Here is a 16,433-nt window from a genome sequence, read left to right on the forward strand (position 1 = left end):
TGCTGCCTGCCCCTCCATTTCTGTTTTGTGCAGAAGAAAAAGATAACTTCTTCTGTCAGTTTTCTCCTTCAGGACCAAAGCAGAGCCTGGGGGCTTGCTCACCCTCCCAGAACATAAGACGTGAATTAGTCAAACTATGGTTGAGGGATGAAGATAGCCGCAGTGCCATCTTCCTAGCTCTGTTGTTGATCATATTTTAGTATCCTCATTCATAAAGAACTTAATTGTGTGGCTAGTAGCGGTGAGTCTATACTATAAATGAGAATCTAGAAGCTCCCAGTGGCTCATTACACGAAGTGCAAACATCAGCTTCTTCACCTGTAATGTACTTGACAAGTAGGACCAGACTTAGATTTGATTTTTATTTGTTTGTCATTAACAGACACTTTTCTGTCTGCTCTCAGCACTAATTGAAAGGAGGTAAGGCTGACTGGGCACATTGGCTCATGCCTGTAATCCTAGCACTTCGGGAGTTTGAGGCAGGAGGATTGATTGAGGTCAGGAGTTCTAGATAAACCTGAGCAAGAGCAAGACCTGGTCTCTACCAAAATAGAAGAAAATTTAAAAAAGGCCAGACTCAGTGACGCACGCCTATAGTCCCTACTGGCATGGACAGCTGAAGCAGAAAGATCACTTCTGCCAAGGAGTTTGAGGTTGCAGTGAGCTATGATCACACTCCTCGTTGTAGCCTGGGTGACAGAGTAAGATCCTGTCAAAAAAAAAAAAAAAAAAAGAAAGAAAGAAAGGAGATAAGTGACCTGTGGGTTAAACTGTCCCACGTAAGCCACACAAGGCAAGTCTGCAATGGGTTAAAAATGGCTTTTGCTAACACAAAGGCAAAAAGGGAACTGGGCTCCCCTCTGAGGCATACTCAGAGCCTGTTTGGAGACTTAGATCTCTGTACTGGAGACATGGGCCGGAGGTTGACAGGTGTTAAAAACACATTGTCTTTGGAGCCTAAAGGTCTCTGCCTTGTGGAAGAACAAAGTCATTACTCCATTATGAGGCAAATTAAGTGTGTGCTTGAGGGATTTTGTTTCCCCTTCTTCCCCAGGAGTTCTTTGTGATTTTTATTTGGATACCTTCCTCAAGAATTAACACATGTCTGAGAAGAAAGAAAAAGCAGAGGAAATTGTGCTGATTTGTAGACTTGATGTCTCCTCACAAGTTAAGGTTAGATAGAGTTAGAGATCATAGATTAAGTGTGTACATGACCACCAGTGTATGTAAGGTGATCAAGAATAAAGATCCTTTGCTACATGCCATCTGATGCGATAACTATGCTATTAACACAAATGTGCTTATTTATAATGATAATATTGCTTCAATTGCTTTATAAGTAAATTCTCTTGATTTCAAGGAAATAAATATGTACTTGTATTTTATTGCTACTAAATTTGATACCAATTTGCAAGAGTATTGAGGCAGATTTTTATTTTGATATTATGAATGATGTTAACTTTCTAAATAGGGCTTTCTTTATTTTATAGGTCACTTGAAAGACTGAATGTTGATGGGAATGAACTGGGTTTTTTCCCATGTGGAATTCTGAAGCTTAGCCTGATGAGAATTCAGTTTGAGAATAATTTCACTCATCCTTGCTTTTGGAAAGAAAATTCTTTGAATGATCCACAACGACTTACTCACATTGTATCTTTTCTCATTGTCAAGAATGGTCTACATAAACTTTATGATAAGATTCCAGCAAACATTCAGAACTTACTAAAATGGTGAGCAGATATCAAAGCTCTTATAACTAAACACACTTTTAAGCATTTGAAATGTTCATTACAGGTCCACATAACTATTGTACTAACACACACACACACTCCACACAAAACCACACACACAATTCTTCAAATTGCTACTTCCAGCTTTTCAGGTATAATAATTCAATCCCATTTTTAAAAAATATTCTCAAGTTATTACCTAAATCCAATGTGAGTTGCTGAGGCATTTTTGGTAATATCTATGTATGGTTGTCACATAAATCTTTTAAGTACATAGAAATGAGTTCTTCCAGAAAAAAATTGTTTACTTCCAAGTACAATCTATAGGGAAATGTTTTATTCAAATAGAGTAGACCTACATGGAGCAACTTCTCTTTCTCAAGTTTCAGTGACCAGGGTGTTGGACTCATTGCCTCATCTCAGGACTAAGGTTCTTAAATCCCACATACTCACAGTTCCCTTTGGCTTGGACCTTCTTCCTTCGGATGGTACAAGACCATTTTTACTGAAGTGTTAACCATTAGTGCTTAAGTTATTAATTTAACAAAAACTTTCTATATTTGTGTTTTAGTATATTAGTATTTTAACAAATACTTTCTATATTTGTTAGATACAACTTAGTATCAATTAAGTTATATATATTTAATATATATAAATCAATATATACTTAATATATTTTAGTATATTAGTAATTTAACAAATACTTTCTATATTTGTATTTAGTATATTAGTATTTTAACAAATACTTTCTTACCCAAGTAAGATGGTTTCCCAGAAATATGTAAATTTCCAATATTAATAAAAGGTAGAACACCTGAATAAACTAGTAACTCTTAGACAAACTGAGAAAAGTGGTTAAAAATCTGCCAGTAAATCTTACAAGGGTACATGTTAAACTTAGTAAAAGTATAATATAAATGTCTTAACACAATAACTAAGAAAATGCCAGGAAGGCTAGGTTAACCAGTGTGATGAAAATGTGTCAAACGGTCTATAAAACCAGTGTATAGCGGCCCCATGATCACATTAATGTACACAGCTATGATTTAATAATAATTTTATTAAAAAAAACTGCCAGTAAAGAAAGAACCAAGCCCAGATTTTGATTTTTAGGGCATTAAGATGTCAATGTTCATGAAACTTGATTGCACATGAGAAAGAAAGATCTTCACGGGGAAAATTTTTTAAAAAATAATTAAAACAACCCAAGTACAATGGCTTGTGCCTGTAATCCTAACACTCTGGGAGGTCGAGGAGTGAGGATCGCTTTAACTCATGACTTTGAGACCAGCCTGAGCGAGAGTGAGACCCCAGTTCTAAAAAATAGCCAGGCATTATGGCAGTGCCTATAGTCCCAGCTACTTGGGGGGCTGAGGCAAGAGAATTGCTTGAGCCTCAGAGTTTAAGGTTGCTGTGAGCTGTGATGCCACGGCACTCTACCAAGGCTGACAAAGTGAGACTCTGTCTCAAAAACAAACAAACAAACAAACAAAAAAGAATTAAAACCTAACTAATGAGGGGTAAACAGATAAAGGATGATGAGATTTGTATTCAGCACAAATCTCATAGGTAGGGAAACTGAACCTGAGATTGGTGAATTAAATTTGAACCCAAGAAGAGGCTAAGTGGTCCCAGAGTGGTGATCTCCCAAGAGAACAAATGACGGTGAAAGAAACATTAGACTGTAAAGATTCCAGAAAATTAAGTTCAATGAATATTATCTGACAATTTAAAGAAATTTCCAAATACATGAGGAAATAAGCCATTAATAATAAAAGTCAGCAAAAAAAAAAATCAACAAATACTAATCTCTAAGGATCTAAGATATTAGCATTGTTTACAGAATATGAAATAACTTCTTTCGGTGTTTACGGAAATAAAATATAATTTTAAAATAGTTAAGGAGTAAGTAAGTATCAAATATGACCCGGAATATATAACAGAGAAATTTTGAATGAAAGCAAATTCTAGAAACTAAAATATGTAATAGTTGAAGTTAACTTGGTACCTGACCTAAAAAGCAGATTGTACCCACATGAAAAGACTGATGAAAAAGTTATAGTGAATATGCAGACAGGTGGGAAGAGATGCGGAGAGAAAAAAGGAGATGACTTAAGAGACCCAGGAAGGGAGAACAAGCCAGGCACAATGGCTCATACATTTTTTGGGGGGGAGGGGGCGGGGAATGAAAAGCTTTATTGCCAGTTGACTGGCAAGGAGACAGGAGGAAATGTTCAAATCTAGCTCCCAAGCTGGGGACTGGGTCAGGTTTTATAAGCACAAGGTAATGAGGTATGATCTGATTGGGCCCTAGAGCCCATGGGGTATCCGCTTCTTTTTTATTTATTTATTTACTTATTATTGTTAAATCATACCTGCGTACATTAGTGCAATCAAGGGATACAATGTGCTGGTTTCATATTCTCATCAAACTGTTCAGAGTAGCCTTCATGGCATTTTCTTAGTTATTGTATGTAGACATTTGTATTCTGCATTTAGTAAGTTTTCCCTGTACCCATTCTAAGATGCACCATAGGTGTGGCTCCACCCTAACCTCCCCCCACCTTCCCCTTCCTTGGCCCTTTCCCCATAGTCTTGTGCTATAGTTGGGTTCATAGTAGGGCTGAGTACATTGGATACTTTTTCTTCCATTCCTGAGATACTTTGCTAAGAAGAATATGTTCCAGCTCCATCCATGTAAGCATGAAAGAGGTAAAGTCTCCATCTTTCCTTAATGCTCCATAATATTCCATGGTATACATGTACCACAATTTGCTAGTCCATTCGTGGGTCAATGGACACTTCGGCTTCTTCCATGATTAGCAATTATGAATTGGGCTGCAATAAACATTCTGGTACAGATACCTTTGTCATGTTGTGATTTTTGGTCTTCTGGGTAAAACCTAGTAAAAGAATTATAGGATCAAATGGCAGGTCTATTTTTAGGTCTCTAAGTATTCTCCAAACATCCTTCCAGAGGGAACATATTAGTGTCATTCCCACCGGAAGTCTAGAAGTGTGCCCTTTTCTCCACATCCATGCCAACATCTCTGGTTTTGGGATTTTGTTATGTGGGCTACTCTTACTGGGGTTAGGTGATATCTCAGAGTAGTTTTGATTTGCATTTCCCTGATGATTAAGGATGATGAACTTTTTTTCATGTGTTTGTAGATCACGTGTCTGTCTTCTTTAGAGAAGTTTCTCTTCAACTCCCTTGCTCAACCTGAGATGGGATCACTTGTTCTTTTCTTGCTAATACGTTTGAGTTCTCTGTGGATTCTGGTTATTAGACCTTTGTTGGAGGTATAACCTGCAAACACTTTCTCCCATTCTGAGGGCTGTCTTCTTGCTTTACTTACTGTGTTCTTGGCTGTGCAGAAGCTTTTTAGTTTGATCAGATCCCAGTAGTGTATTTTTGATACTGCTTCAATTGCCTGGGGAGTCCTCCTCATAAAATACTCACCCAGGCTGATTCCTTCAAGAGTTTTCCCTGCACTTTCTTCAGGTATTTTTATAGTTTCGTGTCTTAAGTTTAAATCTTTTATCCAGTAAGAGTCTATCTTAGTTAATGGGGAAAGGTGTGGGTCCAGTTTCAATCTTCTACAGGTTGCCAGCCAGTTTACCCAGCACCATTTGTTAAATAGGGAGTCTTTTCCCCACTGAATGTTTTTAATTGGCTTGTCAAAGATCAAATAACGGTAAGTAGCTGGATTCATCTCTTGGTGCTCTATTCTGTTCCAGACATCTACTTCTCTGTTTTTGTGCCAGTACCATGCTGTTTTGATCACCATCGATTTATAGTACAGTCTCAGGTCTGGTAGCGTGATTCCTCCTGCTTTGTTTTTATTTCTGAGTAATGTTTTGGCTATTTGAGGTTTTTTCTGATTCCATATAAAATGAAGTATTATATTTTCAACATCTTTAAAGTATGACAATGGAGCTTTAATAGGAATTGCATTAAAATTATATATTGCTTTGGGTAGTATAGACATTTTAACAATGTTGATTCTTCCCAGGCACGAGCATGGTATGTTTTTCCATTTGTTAACATCTTCAGCTATTTCTTTTCTTAGAGTTTCATAGTTCTCTTTGTAGAGATCTTTCACATGCTTTGTTAGGTATATTCCTAAATATTTCATCTTTGGCACTACTGTGAAAGGAATAGAGTCCTTGACTGTTTTTTCAGCTTGGTTATTGTTGGTATATATGAAGGTTACAGATTTACGGGTGTTAATTTTGTAGCCTGAGACATTGCTGTATTCCTTGATCACTTCTAAAAGTTTTGTAGTAGAATCCCTAGTGTTTTCCAGATATATGATCATATCATCTGCAAAGAGTGAAAGTTTGATCTCTTCTGACCCTATGTGGATACTCTTGATTGCCTTTTCTTCCCTAATTGCGATGGCTAAAACTTCCATGACAATGTTAAAGAGCAATGGAGACAATGGGCAACCTTGCCCGGTTCCTGATCTAAGTGGAAATGATTTCAATTTAACTCCATTCAATACGATATTGGCTGTGGGTTTGCAGTACATGGCCTCTATTAGTTTAAGAAATGTCCCTTCGATACCAATTTTCTTAAGTGTTCTGATCATGAAGGGATGCTGGATATTATCAAAAGCTTTTTCTGCATCAATAGAAAGAATCATATGGTCTTTATTTTTTAGTTTGTTTATGTGCTGAATTACATTTATAGATTTATGTATATTGAACTAGCCTTGAGACCCTGGGATAAATCCGACTTGGTCATGGTGTATAATTTTTTTGATGTGTTGTTGGATTCTGTTTGTTAGGATCTTATTGAGTATTTTTGCATCAATATTCATTAGTGATATTGGTCTATAATTTTCTTTTCTTGTTGGGTCTTTCCCTGGTTTGGGGGTCAAGGTGATGTTTGCTTCATAGAATGTGTTGGGTAGTATTCCTTCTTTTTCTATATTTTGGAAGACGTTTGGTAATATAGGTACTAGTTCTTCTTTAAAGGTTTGGTAGAATTCTGATGTAAAGCCCTCTGGTCCTGGGCTTTTCTTTTTAGGGAGATTTTGAATAGTTGATGCTATTTCAGAACTTTATATAGGCCTGTTCAACATTTCCACTTCATTCTGGCTAAGTCTTGTTAGGTGGCATACTTCCAGGTATTGGTCGATTTCTTTCAGATTTTCATATTTCTGAGAGTAGAGTTTCTTGTAGTATTCATTAAGGATATTTTTGAATTTCTGAGGGGTCTGTTGTTATTTCATCATTACCATTTCTGATTGATGAAATTAGTGGTTTTACTCTTTTTTTCCTGGTTAGGTTGGCCAAAGGTTTATCTATTTTATTGATCTTTTCAAAAAACCAACTTTTGGATTTATTGATCTGTTGTATAATTCTTTTGTTTTCAATTTCATTTAATTCTGCTCTGATTTTGCTTATTTCTTTTCTTCTCCTGGGTTTGGGGTTTGAGTGTTCTTCCTTCTCCAGTTGCTTGAGATGGCTCATTAAGTTATTAACTTCCTCTCTTTCCATTTTCTTGAGGAAGGCTTGCAGTGCTATAAATTTTCCTCTTAGGACTGCCTTTGCAGTATCCCAGAGGTTCTGATAGTTCGTGTCTTGATTGTTGTTTTGTTCCAAAAATTTGGTGATTTCCTTCTTAATTTCATCTATAACCCATCTATCCTTCAGCATAAGGTTGTTCAGTTTCCATGTTTTTGTGTGGGTATGCAGGTTCCTGTTGTTATTGATTTCAACTTTTATTCTGAGAAGTTGCAAGGAATAATTTCTATTTTTTTTAATTTTCTGAGGTTAGATTTGTGGCCTAGGATGTGGTCGATTTTGGAGTATGTTCTATGGGCTGATGAGAAGAATTGTATTCAGTTTTGTTGGGATGAAATGTTCTGTATATGTCTGTTAAGTCCAGATGTTGAATGGTTAAGTTTAAATCTAAAATTTCTTTGCTTAGCTTCTTTTTGGAAGATATATCCAGCACTGTTAAAGGGGTATTAAAATCTCCAACTTCTATGCAACTGGAGGAAATCAAGTTGTACATGTCTGTTAGAGTTTCTCTTATAAATTGAGGTGCATTGTGGTTGGGTGCATAAATGTTAATAATTGAGATCTCATCATATTGGGTATTACCTTTAACAAATATGAAGTGTCTATCCTTATCCTTCCTTATTTCGGTTGGTTTAAAGCATATTGCATCTGCAAATAGGAGAGCAATGCCTGGTTTTTTCTGCTTTACATTTGCCTGGAATATAGATGACCATCCCTTCACCTTGAGTCTATATTTGTCTTTTAATGTAAAATGCGATTCTTGTATGCAGCAGATATCTGGCTTGAGTTTTTGTATCCAGTCAGCCAACCTGTGCCTCTTTAGAGGACAGTTTAAACCATTCACATTAATTGAGAATATTGATAAGCCTTTGGAGAGTCTGTTGGACATTTTTTATCCTTTTTCAACTGTGGACGGTGGAATTCGATCTAAATTTTCTGGGTGGGTTTACTTTTATGGTGGAGGATTATGCTGGTCTTTATGGAGGATAGGTCTGAGAATATCCTGGAGAGCTGGTTTAGTTATGGAAAATTTCTTCAACATGTGAATGCCATTGAAGTATTTAATTTCTCCATCATAAATGAATCTCAGTTTAGCTTGGTACAGGATCCTGGGTTTAAAGTTATTTTGTTTTAGGAGATTGAAAGTCGATGACCCTCCTCTTCTAGCTTGAAAGGTTTCAGCAGAGAGATCTGCAGTTACTCTAATATTCTTGCCCTTGTAGGTGATGGTTTTCTTTCATCTGGCTGCTTTCAGAATTTTCTCCTTCATATTAACTTTAGTGAAATTGATTATGATGTGTCGGGGGGATGTCTTATTCGGGTTGAGTCATGCTGGAGTTCTGCAACTGTCTGCTATCTGAATTTCAGAATCTCTTGGCATGTCTGGAAAGTTCTCATTCATAATCTCATGGAGAGGAGATTCTGTGCCTTGTGAAGTCACTTCATCGCTTTTGGGAATCCCTATAAGACGAATGTTGATTTTCTTCAAATTGTCCCAGAGCTCTCTGAGAGAGTGATCTGTTTTTGCTCTCCATTTCTCTTCCTCTTTGAGAGTTTGGGAGTGTTCGAAAGCTTTGTCTTCAGTGTCAGAAATCCTTTCTTCTGCTTGCTCCATTCTGTTGCTGAGGGATTCTGCTGTGTTTCTCAGATCTTTGAGGGATGCAATTTCCTGTCTCAATGTGTCAATATCTTTGGTCATTTGGTCTTTAATTCATTGAATTCTTGAGATATCTTTTGGGTTACTGCTTGAAATTCTAATTTGATCTTATTTGCTATCCAGATTCTGAATTCGATTTCTGACATCTCAGCTATTTGTTTGTGCATGGGATCTTGTGCTGTGTCTGCCCCATTGACCCTTGGGGGAGTTGATCTACTCTGATTATTCATATTGCCAGAGTTTTTCTGTTGATTTCGCCTCATGATTGTTTTTCACTGTTGCCTCTGGCGGTCCTAAGAGTTGGGGAGGTGTCTCTCCAAGATTAGACCCCAGCAGGATCACTCTATTGTTGCCGGATCTTTGTAGGGAGTGACCCTGTGTAGTTTCTCTGCAGCTGCCCCAGCTAGGGAGTTCTGGTTGTGGAAGCAGCTCCCGAGTGTGACACACCCGGATCCAGCAATAGGGCTGGAGGTGCTGTGCACGGTTATGAGAGTGCCTGGTACCCAGTGAGTTTGGCACAGACAGCCCAAGGCTCCAGCAGTCTGTGACCAGGAGAAGGGCTCTGTGTAGAGGCAGTGAGGGCTCCAGAGGGCACGCGGCTACCAGTGTCCCTGGCCAAATGAGCGGGCCGGTGTGGAGGCAGGGAGGGTACTGGAGGGAGGACACAGGGTTGTGCAGTTCCCACAGTTCCTGGTCAGGGAATGCTGAGGCCTGGCAAGTGCAGCTCTTATGGAGGTCCGGGCGGTGCCAAGCCCAGGAGTTCGAGGTTGCTATGAACTGTGACGCCACTGTACTCTACCCAGGGCAACAGCCTGAGGCTCCATTGTGCCAAAACCAGTCTCACTCTGCCCCTGAGGGTTAAGGCTGTAAAGCAGCTCATTCCCTGCCTTTAGGCTGCTCAGTCACTAGGTTACTAGCTCCCACATGATCCTTGCTCTGCGACCCTAGGGCAGTGCTTGCCAGGGCAGTTCTCTCACAATGGCCCACAGCAGAATACTATTAGCTCCGTCCGGCTCAGCAGCTCAGTCTGGGGCCCTAGGCAATGCCCAAAGTTCTCTGCATTCCTGCTCAAGCTCTCCCCAAGGCAGTACAACTGAGTGTCAAGTCCAAAAACACCGAAACAGTTCACAGGTAAGGCCTTTCCGGTTTGCAGTCTCACTGTTGCTTGTACTTACAGTTGCCGGCGGGATTAGGTCGATCAAAAACACCCTAGCACTTGCCAGTTTTCCACTGTTTTTGTCCTCCTCTTGGAGTCCAGAAGTCCCTTGCTGACTCCCTGTATCCTCAAATGGATGATTATAGGCAGATCCCACCGGCCAGAGATGCCTGGAGTCTTATCTCCCCAGACTTACCATGCACAGTTGCAGAGAAGCTGTTACTCGGCTGCCATCTTGTTCCACCCCCCGGCTCATACAGTTAATCCTACTGATACAGGGTTCCCTTGTTCAGGCTGGACAGGGACTCCCCCATTTTCTAGTCCTGAGCAAACAAGCCTTCTCCAGATGACACTCTCTTGACATAAGCAGAATCGGAAAAAAAAGGCAACTTGACCAGTAGCTCATCAGAGTGGCCCTTCCCAAAGCACCACACTGCTTCTTTGCCTGGGACAGGAACTGTGAGGACCACGTTCATTTGCTAACCAGCGTGGGCAGTATGTTTTCTGCCTTCCACCTCCTGGCCACTGCTGATTAAGTGACACATAATCCCAAGACACCCCCCCACCCCCGTAAGCAGTGCAAGAAGCTCTAGGCAGAGCCCATGGGTTTTCCCACTTGGGAATTCCCCTGCTCCACTGCTGAGGTTGTGTTACCCTTCTTTATACGTCCTCTATAAATAATCTTTGTCCTGTCACTTATTTGCATGATCAGGGTTTCATTCTTGAATCTCCAGACGAAGGACCCCCAGCAGAAAGAAAAATGCTGATAACACTAGCACTTTGGGGGGCTGAAGTGGGATGATTGCTTGAGGCCACAAGTTCAAGAACAGCCTGGGCAATATCCCCTCTCTACAAAAAATAAAGAAAGTAGCTAGCCTTGGTAGTGCATACCTGTAGTCTCTGTAGTCCCAGCTACTCTAGAGATTGAGCCAGTAGAATCACTGGAGTCCAAGTTTGAGGTGGCAGTGAGCTGTGACTAGGCCACTGAACTCCAGACACGGTGACAGAGAGACACTTTGACTCACACATAAGAAATGTGAGAACAGAAAGAATGACAAGTCATTTTTCAATAAGCTAATGACTCTAAATTCTCAAAAGTAATGACAAATGTGAGAGCCCTACAAATGCTAAGGGAAATACCCTGGGGTGAAACTGAAGAACACCAAAGACAAAGATAACAACTTACAACAAGATAGGAAAATTAATCACTTACAGAAAACAAATCAACTACCAGCAACAATGGAATAATAAGTGAAAAAATAGTTTTCCCAGCAAAAATAACTTTCAAGAACAAGATAATGATATTTTCAGAGAAACTAAAACAGAGAATTGACTCCCAATAGATTTTCACTAAAGAAGACTACAAAGAATTTGCATCAGAAAAAAGGAAAATGGTACCAGAAACAATTTTGTTTTTTGTTATTGTTTAATTCCAGATTAATATGCAGGTACAAATGATTAGGTTACAGTGCTTGCATTTGTTAGGTAAAGGTCGAGTTGTAGTTGAGCTCTTCACCCAGGTGGTGTGCTATACACCCTTACATTGTGCCCTTCAGGTGAGAGCTTACCAATTCCCCACCCTGCCTCTTTCCCTCTTCTGTTTCCCTTCTCTCTCCCCCCTTGAATTTAATTGTTTTTCACTCATGTGGGTATGAAATTGTTTATCTATTGGTTGCATATTAGTATTGCATACATTGGATACATGCTGTTCCATTCTTGTGATACTTTACAAAGAAGAATGTTCTCCATCCTTTTTGTGCCTGCATAGTATTCCGTGGTGTACACATACCACAGTTTATTAATCGGTTCACCAGTTAATGGGCACTTGGGTTAATTTCATGTCTTAATGATTGTGAATTAAGCTATGATGAACGTTCTAGTACGAATGTTCTTATAGTAAAATGATTTTATTTCTTCTGGGTAGATACCTAGTAATGGGATTTGTGGGGTCAAATGGAAGGTTTACTTTTAGCTCTTTGTGGATTCTCCATACTTCTTTCAAAAAAGGTTATATTAATTTGCGATCTCACCAGCAGTGTACAAGTGTTCCCTTCTCTCCACATCCGTGCCAGCATCTGCAGCTTTGGGACTTTGTGATGTGGGCTGTTATCTCTGGGGTTAGGAGATATATCGGGGGGTTTGATTTGCATTCCTCTGATGATGAAGGACGATGAACATTTTTTCATGTGTTCGTTGGCCATTCATCTTGTCTTCTTCAGAGAAGATTCTATTCATGTCTCTTGCTGATTTATAAATGGGATTGTTTGTTCTTTTCATATTGACTAATTCAAGTTCTCTGTAGATTCTAGTTATCAGCCCTTTGTCAGATTCATAGAATGCAAATATCTTCTCCCATTCTGGGAAAAACTCTCTATGATAATGGCCTGGGAAAAGGTTTTATAAAGAAGACCCCCCCACCCTTGGCAAATGCAGCAGCACCAAAAATAAATAAATGAGGCATGATCAAGCTAAAAAGTTTCTATACAACTAAGGGTGCCACAGAAGCAAGTCCTGAGATGTAAGAGGAAGAATGGTGAGAAAAAAAATCAGAAAATACGTAGATAAACAAATGTCATCTCTATGAAGTTATAAAAATAGCAATGTACCATCTGGTGCTAAAGACAGGATATAACTAAAACCAAGCACCAAACAATCAGAAATGTAACTTTTTTTTTTTTTGTAGAGACAGAGTCTCACTGTACCGCCATCAGGTAGAGTGCCGTGGCCTCACACGGCTCATAGCAACCTCTAACTCTTGGGCTTACGCGATTCTCTTGCCTCAGCCTCCCGAGCAGCTGGGACTACAGGCGCCTGCCACAACGCCCGGCTATTTTTTGGTTTCAGTTTGGCCGGGGCTGGGTTTGAACCCACCACCCTCGGCATATGGGGCTGGTGCCCTACTCACTCAGCCACAGGTGCCGCCCCAGAAATGTAACTTTTAAAAGAAACACAATATGCCTAGGAATGTATCAAGGAAAATATATGCAAAATATTTAACTTAAAAAAATTAAAGCTTTATAAAAAAATAAAGGAGGCTGAATTAAGTGACAGATATACACATTCAGAGATAATAAGGTTCCATGGTAAAAATATATCAGTTCCCCCTAAATAGAGCTAAATTCAATGCAATTATGGTAAAAATCCCAATACAATTATCTGAGGAACTTAATAAGCTATTCTATTTGTACATGGAAAAGCTGAGGCTCCCAAATAGCCAGGACAAACCTGAAAAAGAAGCCTAACATAGGTAATGTGCCTAGGAAACATCAAGATTTATTATAATAAATAATTAAATTAAAAATGTTTAAATGTAAATAAATTAATTTTTAAAAGTCTTATTATAAAGTTAGAGAAAGCAATACAGGTTGTTATGTGGTGTAAGGAAAGGCAAATCAACCAATGGAACTGAAAGCATAGCCTGGGTATTATGTTCTTATGCATATGGGGAAACTTGAGATTTGAAAAAACAGCACTGCGGCTTAGTAGAAAAGGGATAGACTTTTCAAAAAATGGTCCTGAGACATTTGATCATTCACCAGGAAAAAGTGTAAAATTAGATTCCTGCTATGTGTTTGCCAGCAGCATATACAAAAAATATTTCCATTTGAATTAAAGATTTAAAAAATAAAAGCAAAATTTCAAAGCTTTTACAAGCAAATGTAGAAAACTATCTATGATTTTATGGTAGTGAAAGCTGTCTTAAAGCAACCACAAAAAATATATATAGTAAACTATGTGTGATAAATTTAACAAAAGAGTAATATTTCCATAAATATAAGGCCCCATCAACGAAGTTAAAAGGTGAGCCATTATCTGGAAGAAGATATTTCAATGTTTTTTAATAATTGGAAAACATATATACAGTCAATATGTATCCACGGATACAGAGAACATGTTCCAAGACCCCCGATGGATGCCTAAAACCTCAAATAGTACTGAATCCTGTGTATGCTATGTTTTTTTTTTCCTGTATATACCTATGATATGTTTTTTTCCTATATATACACCTATGATAAATGAAGTTGAATTTCTAAATTAGGAGTGGTAAGAGATTAACAAAAATAAACATAATAAAACAAGACAATTATAACAATTTGCCAGCATCTCTACTCTTGCACTTTGGGGCCATTATTAAGTAAAATAAAGGTTACTTGAACCCAAGTACTGTGATAGCACAACGATCTTATAACTGAGAGTGTTACTTGGTGACTAACAGGCAGACAGGGTCTACAACATTTGTGAAGACCCTGAACAAAGACATCATTCCTGTCCTAGGTGGGAAATTCTAAACTCATGAATTGCTTTTTTCTGGGATTTTCCATTTAATATTTTTGGACTGAGGTTGACCATGGATAACTGAGACTGTAAAAAGCAAAAGCTCTTCCAAAAATAAGTAAGAAAAGATACAACCCATGGACAAGTGGTTCAGTGATAGGAGAAAGCAGTTTATGAATGACATGGTGGTAAACATGAAGAATGTTAAATCTCACATTGTAATTATATAAAATTTGGAAAATAAAAAAATAATTATAATGAAATTTAAAATTCCCTATTATCCCATTTCCTAAGGATACTAACTATTTTCAATTTGGGATCTATCCTCACAGTCTTTTCTTTGGATGCATATGCATATACTTTTTGTTTTACAAAACTAGGATTGTATACATAGATCTATTTTATTGTTTAGCTCTTTTAGCATGTAATTTTTCACTCAATGGTAAGTGCCTCATCCAGATGGTAAGCTCAATGAAGGTAAATGCCATATTTTATACTATTTTGAGTCTTGGATTGCATCAAGCACAGTGTCCTTAATATAAATTTATGAAGTACTAACTGGCTGTTTCCTTCATTTTAGGACATCCAGGTGTGAATGGTGCCATGGTCCCAAGTTTGGTGAAGGTTTTCATATCATCCATTCCTATGATATTTTTGGAGCAGCACAACTTCCTGTTATGCTCAATGTCTGTTCTTCTTATTGTTATCGGGCAATAAGTGAAAGCCGTTTTTAGAAAGCATTCCTAGTAAAAGATAGCTCTAAATGTGTAGCTGACGAAAGCGTGAGAGTACAGTGATTTATCATTCCCACTTCAAAAGCCAATAATGTTTATGTACGTAGTAGTTCATCTGTTTCAGAGTACAGGTTCTGTACGGAAGACACAATCGTCTTCTCACATGAATTCTCTTCATAATCCTGGCTCCTTAAGAAAGTTTGTGACTGTTAAGAAAACCGTTACAGAATAATTACTCAAGAAGGATTAGTAAAGGCCTGTGGATTTGAATAAAGATTAAGAGGTTTCTTTCAGAGCCTGTTCACTATCAAAAGAAGAACGTTGGAAACCTTTGCAAAAAAACGTTATCTAACAACTGATCTTTTCATGCGTCCATAGTAAGCAACAATATAGTGTTTCAAAGTCATCAGTGGAGTTTGTGCTGCAAATGTCTTCAGAGTTATCCATCCAAGTACTTAATGTTTGTGTATTTCCGTGGAAATCTGTTCATTCCCTACTGTATCAATTGTGGATTATGTGGGGGAAATAAATATTAATTCCAGCTCCATTTTTTAGTTGTTTGAATTCATTTTCCCAAATTCTTAGATAACTGGTATAATCTCTAACAGTTACCTGGACCCTGACCTACATCTCATAAAACCCAGATACAGGGCATTAGCCTGATTTTATAGGCTGGCACCAGTAATGCCCCAGGTGATCGCCAGACAAGAAAAATAGAGTAGGACTTACAAAGGTGCGTACGCACATAGTGGAACTCAACAGCTTTAAGAATTGGAATCTTATAAGAATTGGAATCTTGGAGGAGGAAGGTAAAAAAGGATTTTGATAAAACAATTTTATATTTTGGCTGCTCTCCACAATGTTCACCTGGCCAGAGGGTTCAGAGTTTAGTCAGAACCAGGAATAGAAGCCATCGCAGGAGTCCAGAGGGGAGGTGTGTGATGAGGATAAGATGGTATCTGTGTCCAAGTTCACATGACTGTTAAGATTAAGATGCAGAAGTTAAACACTCAACCTAAAGTCACCTGACCAAGGAAGTGTACAGGGAATTTTGAGGTCACCGACTGCTGATATGAATGTGTTCCTCAAAGACCTGTCTCTCCCCACCAGTTCCATGGATCAGAAGTACTTGTGGAACCTACACAAGTTGTTGGCATGGAACTGAGGATGAGGAGGGGCCTTCTAAGCAAAGTGTTTCTGTAGAAAGAACGTCACAGGTCACGACTTCTTAGACAAATCTGTCTAGCCAAAAGATTCACCCAGGGAGATCTGTGCCCCAGTTCTGAAGAATATTTTGCTTCTGTCTGAAAACCAAGCTCCACACACTGGAGAAACTACTTGGGAGG

At 38.5% G+C, this 16,433-nt stretch overlaps 1 protein-coding gene across 1 annotated transcript in view; it reads left to right on the forward strand.

The window, feature by feature from the left end:
• The window catches only part of LRRC63 (leucine rich repeat containing 63), a 94,680-nt gene extending 79,593 nt beyond the window's left edge, over positions 1 to 15,087 (forward strand). Inside the window, exons 8-9 of the mRNA XM_053563322.1 lie at positions 1,491 to 1,730; positions 14,934 to 15,087. Coding sequence (XP_053419297.1) covers positions 1,491 to 1,730; positions 14,934 to 15,087 — 394 coding nt within the window. The remainder of the gene's footprint in view (positions 1 to 1,490; positions 1,731 to 14,933) is intronic.
• Positions 15,088 to 16,433: the final 1,346 nt, after the last annotated feature.

Source organism: Nycticebus coucang, chromosome 15 (assembly GCF_027406575.1).
Source record: "Nycticebus coucang isolate mNycCou1 chromosome 15, mNycCou1.pri, whole genome shotgun sequence".
NCBI classification, from domain to species: domain Eukaryota; kingdom Metazoa; phylum Chordata; class Mammalia; order Primates; family Lorisidae; genus Nycticebus; species Nycticebus coucang.